At 34.7% G+C, this 13,801-nt stretch overlaps 3 protein-coding genes across 4 annotated transcripts; all 3 read right to left on the bottom strand.

Annotated features, from left to right (window-relative positions):
• Positions 1–580: 580 nt before the first annotated feature.
• On the bottom strand, positions 581–2,246 carry LOC128884871 (uncharacterized). Its single transcript, XM_054138536.1, has 5 exons — positions 2,014–2,246; positions 1,819–1,940; positions 1,617–1,738; positions 1,451–1,527; positions 581–1,372 (listed from the first exon to the last, which is right to left on the bottom strand). Exons 1-5 carry the CDS (start codon positions 2,138–2,140, stop codon positions 1,215–1,217), a joined length of 606 nt encoding a protein of 201 aa, XP_053994511.1. The 5' UTR covers positions 2,141–2,246; the 3' UTR covers positions 581–1,214.
• A 681-nt stretch (positions 2,247–2,927) lies between these two features.
• LOC128884870 (uncharacterized) lies at positions 2,928–8,157 on the bottom strand. 2 transcript variants are annotated; one of them, XR_008459498.1, is made up of 8 exons: positions 7,974–8,157; positions 5,652–5,824; positions 5,502–5,578; positions 5,331–5,426; positions 5,163–5,246; positions 4,277–4,502; positions 3,852–4,182; positions 2,928–3,641 (listed from the first exon to the last, which is right to left on the bottom strand). XR_008459498.1 is itself a non-coding variant. In XM_054138535.1 (7 exons), exons 1-7 carry the CDS (start codon positions 7,974–7,976, stop codon positions 3,933–3,935), a joined length of 909 nt encoding a protein of 302 aa, XP_053994510.1. In that variant the 5' UTR covers positions 7,977–8,157; the 3' UTR covers positions 2,928–3,932. The 2 variants fall into 2 exon arrangements, 1 of the variants encoding a protein (XP_053994510.1); XM_054138535.1 differs by having other exon boundaries at positions 2,928–4,182.
• A 662-nt stretch (positions 8,158–8,819) lies between these two features.
• LOC128872421 (histone chaperone asf1) lies at positions 8,820–10,731 on the bottom strand. The gene is made up of 3 exons (XM_054115082.1): positions 10,406–10,731; positions 10,033–10,148; positions 8,820–9,902 (listed from the first exon to the last, which is right to left on the bottom strand). Exons 1-3 carry the CDS (start codon positions 10,512–10,514, stop codon positions 9,531–9,533), a joined length of 597 nt encoding a protein of 198 aa, XP_053971057.1. The 5' UTR covers positions 10,515–10,731; the 3' UTR covers positions 8,820–9,530.
• Positions 10,732–13,801: the final 3,070 nt, after the last annotated feature.

The following is a 13,801-nucleotide window of genomic DNA, read 5'->3' as shown; positions in this document are numbered from 1 at the left end:
GTACATATCATTACAAATTTAAGTATTATATCATAAATATGTACGGAACAATAACCTTCTTACAATAGATATAAGAATGCTATTTCTTCATTTCTGTCTATGCATATGTTATTTCTATGGCATTTATATAATTATCTCGAACGTTCCTAGTTCCTCCTCAGTTGGGAGAACGAACTTTGACGGATCCACGACATTTTTATCAATTAAGGGCAAGCCATTCTCTTCTCTATATCGAAGCTGCAGATATCCTTCTCTGCGCGCCCAATCTTTCATGTTTGGGTCTGGTAGATAAGCAACTATCAATGAACCGATTACAAAAACGCAACTGATACATGTGAAAAGAGTAAAGTGCATATAATGTCGATCCAAGTACTCGTCGTTATGATCGAATCCGTAGCTAGTCCACGTCTTTTTCACCTTGTACGGTTCCATTGAGAGTGTTTCGTCTTTCTTAGGTGTCGATGACACGCCTCGACACGCGACATCGGATATCTTTACATTTTTCGCTGCTAAACAGACCAGTCTGCTTGTATTTCTTTGAGAACGAACGAGTCGAAGTAACGTTGACATATTCTTTTCGAATTGACGATCGTATTTCTCTCTTCCAAATATGTACACAGTTGCTTAAGCTTAATATGCGTCCATTAATTGGTTACCAGTTGTCAATATATCGTGATAATTTCAGTAACCAAAAGTAGATATTCGAATACACTTATTCGTGTAACACACGACTAATAATAGAGGTTAAGAACTCCGAGCAGACGTTCCTGTCGTTGCATAAAGCGACATTTTTACAGAAAGTACGCTAGGAACTAAAGGCGCGCAAATTCGAAAATTTGCAATATCAATGATCGGTGTGTTATTTGAATTATTTCTTTAAGATTTCAGATTTAATATTTTTGTACGATTAAAGAGTAAAGTTTCTTCTCGATACTTTGCTCTTTCGAATTATTGGAAATTGTGTTTGGGTACTTGTTACATCATTTATAGGAAGACTAAAAATATAATTGGGGAGGAAGCATAAATCTGAAATTTTTAAGGATAAGAATAAGGTGATAAGAATAATAAACAGAGAAATTGATACACGAATTTATAAATATTTGAAACTTATAATTATACATTAAATATGGTACAATGTTGTAAAAATATAACCAAGGAATTGTGTATACTTGATGTATTTGTAAAGTTGTGTACAGATATAAAACATACATTTGTTATTTATTTTCTATTATACAGTCTTTATTACATGGATCTTGATTTTCTTTAGAAATAGTAGATTTATATATTTCTTTCCACAAAAGGTCAGTCAATTCCTTAGTAATCTCATTTTTGTAAGAAAAATGATGAATGTAATCTCTTTTATTTGACACATCTATTATTATAATTAAGGATATATTTTTACACATAATAAGAAATGTTTATGAAAGTATATAATTGACTGAAAGGATACATCCCTTTACATTCTCTTTAAGATCTTCGTAATCCCATCGTATTCTAGTCAATTCTTTATATAACATATACTTTCTTCTATAGTATATAATAGTAAAATGTTAGAAAATTGATATAGTGCATAAACATAATACAAATGTGTTAATGATTCATAATACGGTACAAACCTTCCATTATCCAACAGATCTTGATCCTTTGTATTTTGTTTGCAGACTTTAAGCTTATTTCTTTGTAATTCTAACGATTGATTTTCTTGTAAAAATTTGTTCTTTTCTGCTTCTAAATCTTTCTGTAAAAAAATTTTATTTTATTTGTTCTTATGTCTACAGTGGAAACACTAAATTATGTTGAACTCGTAGAAACAATTACTTTGTACTCTAAATGTTTAGACAAATCGAGATGCTTGTATTCCAATGTTTGCTTTTCAAATTCAAGTGTTTTTCTCATAGAGGATACTTCTGACATTAGTTCTTTGAGTCTCGTTTCATCTTCTAAAAAAAAAAGAAATTAATAACACCTTCGGTTCTGTAAGAAAAGTATAAAAACAAATAACAATACAATTACCGCTAGAATGTTCATCATGTTTGGTTTTAACATGATCCATTAACTTAATTTTTTCTTGTAATAACTTTTTCATCTGTGAATCTGTAATTTTCATGTGCTTAGTTTTTAAAGCCATTATATCATCCATTGTTCCGGTAGATATTTGTAACGTAATTCACGAAAACAACTCTACAAAGGCAATCCTGACAGTTGACACGTTTTTCAAATTGTCACTATGCAATGCTACCAATAGCAAGCAATTAAAATCAAGATGAATTATTTAGGGAAATGGCAAAATCACGGACATAGGAATATCAGCCATCTTACGTTGCCCATTTACAGCGGAAAGTTTAAAGTGGACTATAATAGAAAATATGTTTGAAAATCAATTATTATAATTTCAGCATTTTACATTTTCCTTATATCTAACATCTCCTTTACACTTCCTGACATTTCCTGACAGCTTCTAATACACACTAACAACTCCTACCACCCTCTAAGGTAATAGGTTGCCTACTTCAAGGGGCTAATTTTCTATACGTTTCGTTCATGTGCACCTGTCCGAAGAGATGGCACGAGAAATACATGGTACGTATCGAAATTCTGAGGAAATTTTACATTTTAGTATCAGGAGAACATGATACTCAAAGAAGTAGCATAACTTTTAATTAAATATCGATACTTACCTCTTGTATCAGGAGAACGTAATGAACGAGTAGGTATCATAATTTTTATTTTCTGCTCGATACTTACCTCTTGTATCAGGAGATCATGATGAACGAGGAGGTGGCGCTAATCAAATTTGGCTCGAATTTTACTTCTGGTATTATAGGAACATGGTATTCGAAGAGCTGGGATGCCCCTACTATGCGGCAACCCATGTTGGTCGGTTGGGTTGCCAGCGCGTAGGCAAAAATAGTAGGGATAAACACAAATTCTTTCAGCAAAGTATATTTTCTTTATTATAGGATTCATATTATATGGTATTTATGGCAGTATTGTAAGAGACAGACCGTATAAAAGTGATATTCATTTGCGATATACATAAGAGTTTGTAAAATATAGTGATGTATAAATATGAAACATAATGGATTACAATGCTATAGATCGATGAAGATATGTTGACATAATATACGTAGTTGTGTAAAACCTTATAAATAAATAATGAGTAACATTTGCTAATTCTAGATGTACATAATGCACTGTTTAAATGTATCGAACAATAATAAACAAATGTATTGAAAGTAAAATAGATAATACAGTTATCTATTTTATCTTGCAATACTCGAATATTGTGACATTGTATAATCTATGATATTATAAATATTTGAGAACTAACAAAAATTTATTTATATACGTATCACATTTCCGCCTAAAGTTCGCAAATATTTCGTTGTTGCAAACTATTGAGCACTTCATATTTGTGATCTCAAAATTATCAACTGTCGCAATAATTCTTAAAAAGCATCCTAATAATAACGATATTATTTTATACTTAAAATATATGGAACTCCTTTAACCATACATTAACGTCATGTTATAATTAATGTCGTAATAATGCGTGTGTTCCTGCTTCAAGTTATGTCTTTCCGTCAAATCACGAATTTTAATATTGTCTTTTAAAAAATGGCACATCGTTAACATTGAAACTGCAAAAAAAGAAAAGTAGAAATGAACAAAGTTAAATAGGAAGAAATTATTATACATTGTAAGGAAGTTAGTATATAAAACTTTCAGTGGTCAGTTCTCTTAATAATATTTGTTGACTAGATCTTTTTAAGCTGACAACCTACATGTTATGTTCTTTCCTTTTTACTGTCTTTAAATACTATGGTATTCGATATGTCAAAATTTTTTACCACATAAGCTCGGTGAATCTTCCTTCGAATTAGGCACTTGCGTGATTTAACTTTAAATTATGACATTTTTATCCTTCGATATCAATAATCGCAATTGAGAACGTTCACGTTCATCGACATCGTTTGAGTGATCAAAATATTTGAGCCCTGGTTATGTTCTCTACCATCTCTACCATTATTTGATTCGGATGCCGAATCATTGCTACTATTACTGGTGCCTTCTTCGCCTGCGTTCGATGAGGAAGGGTTGTTTCTCCGAATTGTATCAACATTATTATTCACTTGTTCCAATTGCGCTATGTTGCCATTTACTATTGTGAGTGGTAATTGCCTGCAAAAACAAAATTATATAATCAGCATGAAAATATTTACCCGATATTAACACAAATGTATCAAATGAATCGATGTATTAAACATTTACTTACCGAGGAACCCACATATTGGCGTTATCATCAGCTGGTGGTAATTCTACGCTGGTGTGCATTTGGTCCATTGCGCTTACGTCACCAGAATGCGAGTTGCTTTCGCAATTTGGATTGGGACGAACCCAGCTCGGAGCTTTAAAAGCACCAGCACACACTAGTCTGTTCTTGTCTTTTAGATGTTTATTATTATTAATTACTATTCCCTCTCCGCAGCTTATGAATGGCTCTGTAAAATTTATCGATATATAAAGAAACATGTCAAGCATATAGTTAGCGCTGTCAATGTAATATACATAGTTCGATACAAATTATTACCGCGTGCTGAACAGCTCACAGTTAATTCAACGTTCAAGTAGGTAGGTATAGTATACTGTAACGAAATAATCATCGTCTTCGTAAAACAAATTAACCGTTTTCATTCACGGTTAGTAATTTTATAGTAAAACCTCGATTTAGCGGAATAGATAGTGGAAAGGAAGGGGCATCTATTAAACACGATTGTCTGATGTCGTCCCTTTTTTTTGTGATTAACCAATCCTTATACTTGAGGGTGTAGCAACATAGGACATAAAAGGATAGTTAAATCGGGGCTTTACCGTATACAAGAAGATGTTAAAAAGTGAGCAATCAAGTCAGAGAAGCAAGCTACGGTGCTTATGTATTTCTTAAGTTATGCATTTCTTGTATTCGTTGGATGAAAAACAACCCATTAAACACAGCATTTCAAAAAGAAATACGCCTTCGAAAAGATACTAAGCTTTAATGTAACGACAGATGCGATCGCTAAGTTTTGTGCATTTTTGAAAATAGAAGTGCCGCATTAAGTTCTGTGAATTGCGTGTCTTAAGAGTGAGTAACATTTACAAAAATAATTGTTAATACTCACTGCTTTCCATTGGCGGGGCAGTTGGTTTCACCACGCATAGATCGCTGCATTCTTCTGTGCGAATGTCTCGACGCTTTGAATACCCTGAAATGTACATATTTTATCTATGTTATACATTGAATTATAAATTTATATAATCTTGGATAAATGTGTAATATTTGTACATACGTCTTTTTAAGAGAAATGTAACGAGCAGAACTAAACAGAGGAAGGACACTCCCACCAGTGTATAGATGGTCACATCGTTGCTTACATTGGCAGGTTCTGGATAAAACAAAATGGATAATAAATATACAGATAAGTGCAATACTATAAGTGCAATTGATTTAGTTTTCTTACCAGACTCAGTTTTGTGGAGGCCCGTTTTTCTGCATAGCAATGCCATTTCTCCTGTACCCAGTTCTTCTGCGGCGTAACTACAACAATAGATCGATGATAAAATGTGTTTACAAAATGTATTTACAATGTAATTATAAATAATATAATTACCCAGGTAAACACTCTCCGCATTGAGAAGGATGACGGGATCGTTTTTCGTTTTCTCGTCTGTTATACCTGCTGCATTGGGTATACTCAACGCATCGTCCAGATATATCGTAACAATACTGTTCCGAGGAACAGTCATTGTCGTCATGACAATATTGTTCTTCCTCTGTCATAGTCTGCAAAAATAATTATTTCCCAATTCGAATATATTTTCGAACGAATATACTAAACATGATTTAATTTATCTATGGTCGGAACTTGTTATTTTATTAGCATAGCGTGTAGCGCGGAGTAATGGAATTGCTAAATTATGAAAATGAATCATTTTCAATAAGATTTAGGATTTTAAAAAAAGGCACGTCGTCCGACTACATCGGGGTTTACTCGAACGGTAAAACAGTGGGACGCAGACAGAGCTCGGTAAAATGCGTATTTTAAATAATAAACAGTAAATAAATATTTTTTTTCGGATCATGCATGTATTTTTAAAAATAAAATATTTTATACATTTTATACATCGAAAAATAAAACTAATTTAGTTTATATGAAACTAATTTAGTTTATATGAAACTAATTTTTATCGAAAGTATCCATAAATAATAATTTCGGTGAAGTATTTCGCTTAGATAGCGAAATTACAAAAGGGTGATTCTGCAAATTTAACGCAGAGCGCGGCAGTCATTTTGTTCGAGATAGACGGCCGCCATTTTAAAATACGAACGTTCACCCTGCCGCTTAGAAGATGCTGATTCTAATCTGACGAAAACGGGCTCGCTAACCACCTACTTCAACCGCGATAAACAAGAGCTTGCGAACTGCGCAATCGATTAATATCGATGTATTCAAAAGCGCTTATCATTTTCCAAAATGCATACAATTTGCAACGGAATATTCTTTTATTGTTTACTTAGATATATCTCGCTCGATATCGAAACAATTAACAATAATAATAAAGTCTTCGTAGTCGGTAAATATCGAAAGCTACGAGCTCGATACAAAAAGAATAAACTAATTTCTACGTGTAATGATATTTACCGATAGCGACCCGAACGCGTTAAAATTAGACGTAAACAAAACAACAATACACGTGAACTCTTTGTATCGGTCGCCCAATGTCGATTCGTCCAGCGGTCATATTTCGTTTATAACTATAAACATGAATCAATTTCTCTCCGTAAATATTGCAATATACACTACACTTTCAATATTTTCTTTTTTATATTCTTGCACATATGAATTTCCTATAAATGCACAAAAATCCGCAGTCTATTTACAAAGCAATATTTATCAATATGTACCCGGACCTTTCGATAGTATTATAGATAAAAATTTGTGGTCGAAATATACCGTGCACGAGACAATAGAAACACGCGCACTCTTATCTGTCACGCGATACCGTCAGATTTATTTATTATTCGCTTCGCTGAAATTGACAATATTTTATTAAGAAAATAAATGTTAGGCGATAGAAATGGAAGGTAAGTAGACATTTGGAAAGACGATGCGACAATTGGCCCTGTTCCTTTATATCTCGTTCCTATGATGGCTGCGGAGATTCCCGGGCGAAAAAGAAAAAAATCGGTGGCCGTCGAGTCATCGCTACGCTCTCGATGCGGTACCGAGAATTGCGGAGCACGTATTCCGGTTCTAACAGCAAGACCTTGGTGCGATTTGGACCAAATACTGCGCGTTGCATTATCCCAACACGTTACGTTATCCCGTTATTTTTTCGCGTGCAATTATTAATCCGAGAAAAATTAAAAAAAAAAGAAAAAGAAAAAAGAACAGTACACACGTGATGACTCATACCCACGGCGGCAGGTCGTTGCTTTCACGAATTCCATCAAACAAATATTTGAACCAAATTTATCGCGTTAACTTTTTGGCGAACTCTTTCGAAACAGATTTCTATAAAAGGTGATGAAATCACTGGAAGAGATTACGGAAAAGTTTTTCGCGAAATTGAAAGAAAACGTGAGAGAAAAGATGAAATTAATCGAAAGATGGTACAACAGTAATACGAATAGAATGAAATATAAAATATCTCGATCGTGTCGAATGTATGTTAAAATTCAAGTACACGCTGTTGGTACTATACACATGTCAGTATGTAATCGCACTCACGGCCCCGCGAATCTCTCAAGTTCGATGCTATTTCGCTAGCGAATTTCTTTGAGAGAAGAAAGTTACCGTTGTTCTATTTAAACGAAAATTCACGTTTACGATTTGAACGAAATTCTTTGACGTCTCGTAACTGAGTAATTGTCAAGCGCGAAGCGAAAACTGAAGTTTTTTGTTATGTATTGCAAAATTTTGTGTACTTACCATTGAGAGTCGTGTTGTAAATGTAGAAAACTGGGTGCCAAGTGTGATTATGGTTGTGATCGCATACGCGTAATGTTGATACGTCTTCTGACACGTTCATTCGCACGTGAAGACACTTGCTTCCTTCGGAATCCACCTGCGTTCTAACGCTGTTGCTAATGGCCGAGACCGACTGAATCCACCAAACATGCTCAGACTTGCTCGCGACAGGTTAGGTGGTGGGGGTGGCGGCAGTGGTGTACTCGTATTATTGCGGGCCTTCGTTTCTCCCAAACAATGGAACAACTTGCGCTGAAGTAGTCTGGAACTGGGGGAAGGGTTAACGCACAAAGCTTGAAATCTTGGCGGGACGGAGAATATCTGTAAAAAATCGATATGGGGCTCCATGTTCGAATTGGAATTAAATTTAACTTCAACATTTGCGAAACGACGTGTATCCGCGTTAACGTTATGACTAAACTGGGGACGTATTATACGAATTCATGTTTTCACAGATACAAATAATAATTTGAAATTTAAAGAAATTTATGTCTTATCTTCTGAACAGTGCAGCATGTACTTTATTTTATATATTTTTTGGGGTCGTGTATTATCCTCGTACATTTTCCCGTATTCCGACATGCTATAAATGTATAAACATTCCAAGTCTAATTATGATAAATATGTATCACCTTCGAATATCGTATCAACCGAAGATAAGGATATTATTTATAATTAAGAATACGTCGATCGATATATGTTTAGAAAAGTTCGTTTGATGGGACTGACAAAATCTGATATTGTAAAATATCGTGCTTTAAACAACACATACTAATACTCATGTTTTATTGTATATTTACAGAATTGTGAAAGGTAAAGATGTCCAGAGGCAAAATTTAATGAAGTAAAAAACATAATGTATATTTCTTGTTTTAGTATATATGTACATACAAGGATAAATGGAAACATCCTTAAGACTAATAATTTACGATACAATCATAAGCCATACTATAATACTTAAGATATAAACACAAAACTCCAAACGTTTCTAGAACATTGTAATACAATTACAACTATTAAGAGATAACTCTGAAAATGTTTCTTTTCCTTTAATCATAACCTGGAATCAAAAATCTTTAATCTAGAGCACATATTAATTTGCCGTTATAAATTTCTCAACCGACTCCGTTTAATTTAGCTTAGAATTTATTTGTCTCAGGATATTCACACCTTTGCATTCAGACGAATTACTTTTGTAATGATGCATAATAAATTATTCATGGTCGTTTTCCATCGCTAGTAATTATGCATACACACATAGTAATAAACAACTTCATTCGCATACAAATTTTAAACTGTTACATCGACCAACATGTCGCTAATTTGCAACTCATGGATCCATTTTAAAGGAAATCTATTAACATATACTGTACAAAAGGCTACTATTTTTTTTTTTCAACATTTCTCCTTCGCGTTATCCAATTATATGCATCCTTGTCAATTTTGTTTCCAGGTACTACTTCGTTCTTCCAATTATGGTCTGCACTAGCTCGCTTATTACTCTCGTTATACTGTTATTCACATCACTTCCATACTATTGTGTGTACTCTCTGTAAAACCCAATGTGGATGTAGGTGCGTCCTGCGATGTTTCTTCCAAGGACTGTGCATCCATGCCATCCGGGACATTGTTTGTTGTTGAACTTGCACCGTCATCCCAATTTATTTTGAATCTAGTAACACGTGGTTTGTCCCCTAAGATATTTCTTTGCACTTTGTCAAATTGCGGTTGAGGTGGTGGATTTTCTCTGAGCTCTGCATCTGTATATTCATTATTTATAAAGTATCCGACGCGCACAAATTCGTGCCCTCTGTACGAACAAGTTAACAGGACAACTGTAACTCCTAAAGCATCATTGACTGGTATTCTACTAACGTCTGGAGGGTCAGCCTAAAATTAAATAATTCATTGTAAAAAGCTTCGAGGCAAGCTCTTGGATTTTAATTGAAATTACTGATAATATTTTTGTGGTTTATTTTACTTTGTATAAATTTGTTATTTAGGTATGCATTGTATCTACCTGAAATATAAACATGTGTCTTCCTTCAGGGATTGGACCAACGTAAATTGTATCTAAAACTTGGTCGAAATCTTCGGATTCGGCACTGCCGACGTAGATCATCTTCCATTCTAAATCTGCAATAGCATTGTCTCGGTGACGCACAATTAAAAATACCGATTCAGTAAAAAGAATGATTTGAACGTGTTCGTATCAAGACTCGTCTTAACAATGGGATTGTTAAAAAAAAAAACAGATTCGTCCTTGGGAAACTACTACAACGTTAAAACTAACCTAGCAAGTCGTTAAGAAGATTTGCAAATGGCTCACGTTTGGATAATGTTAACAGGAATATTCGGTTGTATTTGGCGATATTATGGATTAAGGAAATTACCTTCTTTTAGTTCTTCGATACACTCGAAAGTGACTTCGAACTGAAACGGATTTAGAAACGGCGAGGGATTGTCTAGTACGGCTACGTTTGCCAGCTGAACTTTGGCCATCGTTCACTTCGTTAAATGATAAATTTCACCGAAACACGCGAATCGCAACTTGGAAGAATCGTTCCACGTATCGTACTTTTCGAATCCAGTTTCTAAATCGATCCGATAAGCGACCAGGGATCCCAAATCAAAGGATAAACAATTTCATCGCTGCACACAGCTAGCTTTGGCGGCAAACGAACCAAAGCACGTTTCCGGTGATTCAGGAACTACCGAAACCTTTCACATCGCTGCTTGAATTTTAAAAATCGCTAGCCTTATTACGGCTCGTGTTCTGTGGGAATTATATTTTTGTCGTTTCAAAAATATTTGTTAAAGTTCATTGGTTCGTTTATCGAATAAGCTAGTGGTCGTACGATTCGATTTCTTATTTTGCAGATAGTCGGAGATGATAAGATGCTAGCGTTCGCGAATGAAAAAGGCAACGAAATTAAATACATTTATCGATGAAAGAAATGAGATCTCGTGGAGTTAAATGTGCATATTTTGAAAGTGAATTATTTGAAGTAACTGCCGTTAAGGTTCATTTACAATACGTCAACTTGTTAATTTGGTAGAGTTGTAAATTATGCAGGCCCAATCACGAAGGGCGATGATCGCGACGGCTCGAGAATGGGTTACTTTATGATAGGTTATTCGTACAATCGATGGATTATTATTTAAGAAATACGCGAAATATTGATTATATACATTGTTGTACTCGAATGGAGTATTTTGCTTCGTTTCAGGGGACATAACCGCGCTAAACATATCCCATTCCGCCTCGCACACTTTTAGTTGGTAATTATCACGCCAGATGGTGTTAGCAGACTGATAAAAAGTGACGGAGATGTATGCATACGTTCGCGAAGATCCGACAATGTATCCTCCGAAGAGTACCTGAAATAGTGCCGTGCTTAGAAGCTGCAGAACCCTATTTGGAACAATTTTGTTGGAGCTTTCACCTTCATAGTCAAATTCTAAATTAATGAAATCATCGAGTAGTATTTCTTTAGTATTTAATAAACTTCTGTATACAAATTATTTAAATAAATAACGTAACCCAGACCTAACCCTAGCACGGATACACCTGGATGCATCTTAAGTTTCTTTGTTCATGTACCCTATTCTAAGTATCCTTAAATTTAGACATAGGAATAACCAAAGTGGGCAACGTATGTTGACGTAAATTGATCGTTTGTTTTTGGACAAAAGAATTGTCGATACGATGATGTATATGAGACAGCGATGGTACATAATTAAAGTTGAAATACCATGTATCGTTATGTTTAGAGAATAAATTTTAATATGTGTAATCCAGGCATTGGGTAGTAAATAGCTGACATAAACGCGGCAACCAGAAGTATGTTGCGAAGGTATAGGGGAAGTGGGATTTTCTGATTTCCCCCTTACGTGGCACGATCCGTATTACCCAGTGTATTTTCAGATGCAAGTTCAAATATAAGTAGGAACTGCGCATTTGCATCGAATATGCTGTTCGAGTATCTAACGAACTTTGACGAATATTCGAATAGAAGATTTTCTAGAGAATTTAAGAGTTTGGATAATACTCAATATATCGTTAAAATTCCACGTTGAAAATACTTGATATAGCGTTTTTTAATTAAACAATTATTTTGTGATTATCGTACAGGAAGTCTTTAATTAAGACGAGAAAGGGTGGTATCCAAAATTTTTTAGGTGGAAGGTGATACTAATTTTGTATTATTTGAATGACTATAAATCTGGATAACAATTGCTTGAACTATCTCTTTAAATTATACATAGTTAAAAACAGAAAAAAATACATAAAAGTTGAGTGCACATCCTGGATTTGCACGACCTACATAATCGCGTGGATAACTTATTTAATAATAATAATGAACTCGGTATTGTGATATTAAAATTGACTTGGGTATACGTGTGCAGATCCCTGCACTTGCCAAGGCTCCAAAACAGTACCAGTGGCGGCATCGGTGGGAAAATGCCCAAGTTTGTAGTCGAAATAGTTCCCACTGCTGTTTCTAGGTGACGCTACTAACTACAATTGCGCCATCTAGCGTCAGGAGTTGGAACTAGTTTCACTACAAACTTGGGCGTTTTACCACCGATGGCGCCACTAACTAAAAAGCTTTCGCCATCTGGCGTCAGGAGTTGGAACTAGTATCGGTATTTATTTCGTGTTTCAACTATACAGCCATAGTTATTACACTGACATTTTCTTTTTAATTATACCTTTGTTACAGTATTATGCATCGCTATTATTCTTTTCGTTGCTCCATACATTTAAACATATGTAGCTACAGCCCCTGAGGGTGCGCCACTTTAATTTAATTTAATTTTAAGTTAATCATAAGGAATATTAGATATTACGGGGGTTTAATAAATGTAAAGAGACATGTCATTGAAAAATTAGTTCGAGCTGTTCGCCGCTAGATGGTTATAGCGTCGCTGTGTCCATGAATCGAGCGAGCAACAATGAATTTGCAATAATCACACATGGATATGTAATGTTTAATTTTTAAGAACATTTTATGTAATTTAGCGACAATTACAACGTTATCGATCTCGAATATGACGAGATGTCAGCGTGATTAGCGGTGAAAATGAAACTGTCGCCTTCAGAAGTGATTCCCAGATGTTTTCATCAGATTCGCCATACTTGTTTGCTATTCTTCTTTCGTTTGCCGTTACTTCAATTGCATTTTTTCTACTCTCTGATATCACTACAAACAGTAAAAACTTGTATCATTTCGGCACGAACGAATTCGTTTCAGTCGATTCTGCGAATTTTTGCTAAACACGTACTGCGAAACTCCATTGTACTCGAAACAAAGAGGATTGAACGTATAAGTTTTATTAAATATTATTTTTTATTTACATTATTCTCGACATACGCGCGACTTCTATACAAGATTGCTTTTGTTACGTTGCAACGGAGGACAACCACCTAACGAATATCTTCCTTTCTTCCGTTTCTCCTAATTGACATTACGAATTAAACAAGTACCAAGTAAATAAAAACGCTCGCGATCGTGGCGTGCTTCGTTGGATGTACCACCGTTTGATTTATAATTCAGTTATAGTTCAGGAGTTAATTTCTCCTGGAATTAAGAAAATTAAGTTTATGTTCGCCGAGTACTGTTTGTACTGCGCAACACGGATTCGATTTTGACGTAATAATAACGCGAAATACTCGGCTGAGAAAACGGTGCAAGAATTGCTCCTCCTCTTACACGGTAGTTCTCGAGTGGTCCACGTCGCTGAAAATTAAACAAATCTCGTGCAACGTTTACGATTAAGATGTT

This window comes from Hylaeus volcanicus, chromosome 2, assembly GCF_026283585.1.
Source record: "Hylaeus volcanicus isolate JK05 chromosome 2, UHH_iyHylVolc1.0_haploid, whole genome shotgun sequence".
NCBI lineage: Eukaryota > Metazoa > Arthropoda > Insecta > Hymenoptera > Colletidae > Hylaeus > Hylaeus volcanicus.
This window is presented reverse-complemented; position numbering and strand designations above follow the sequence as displayed.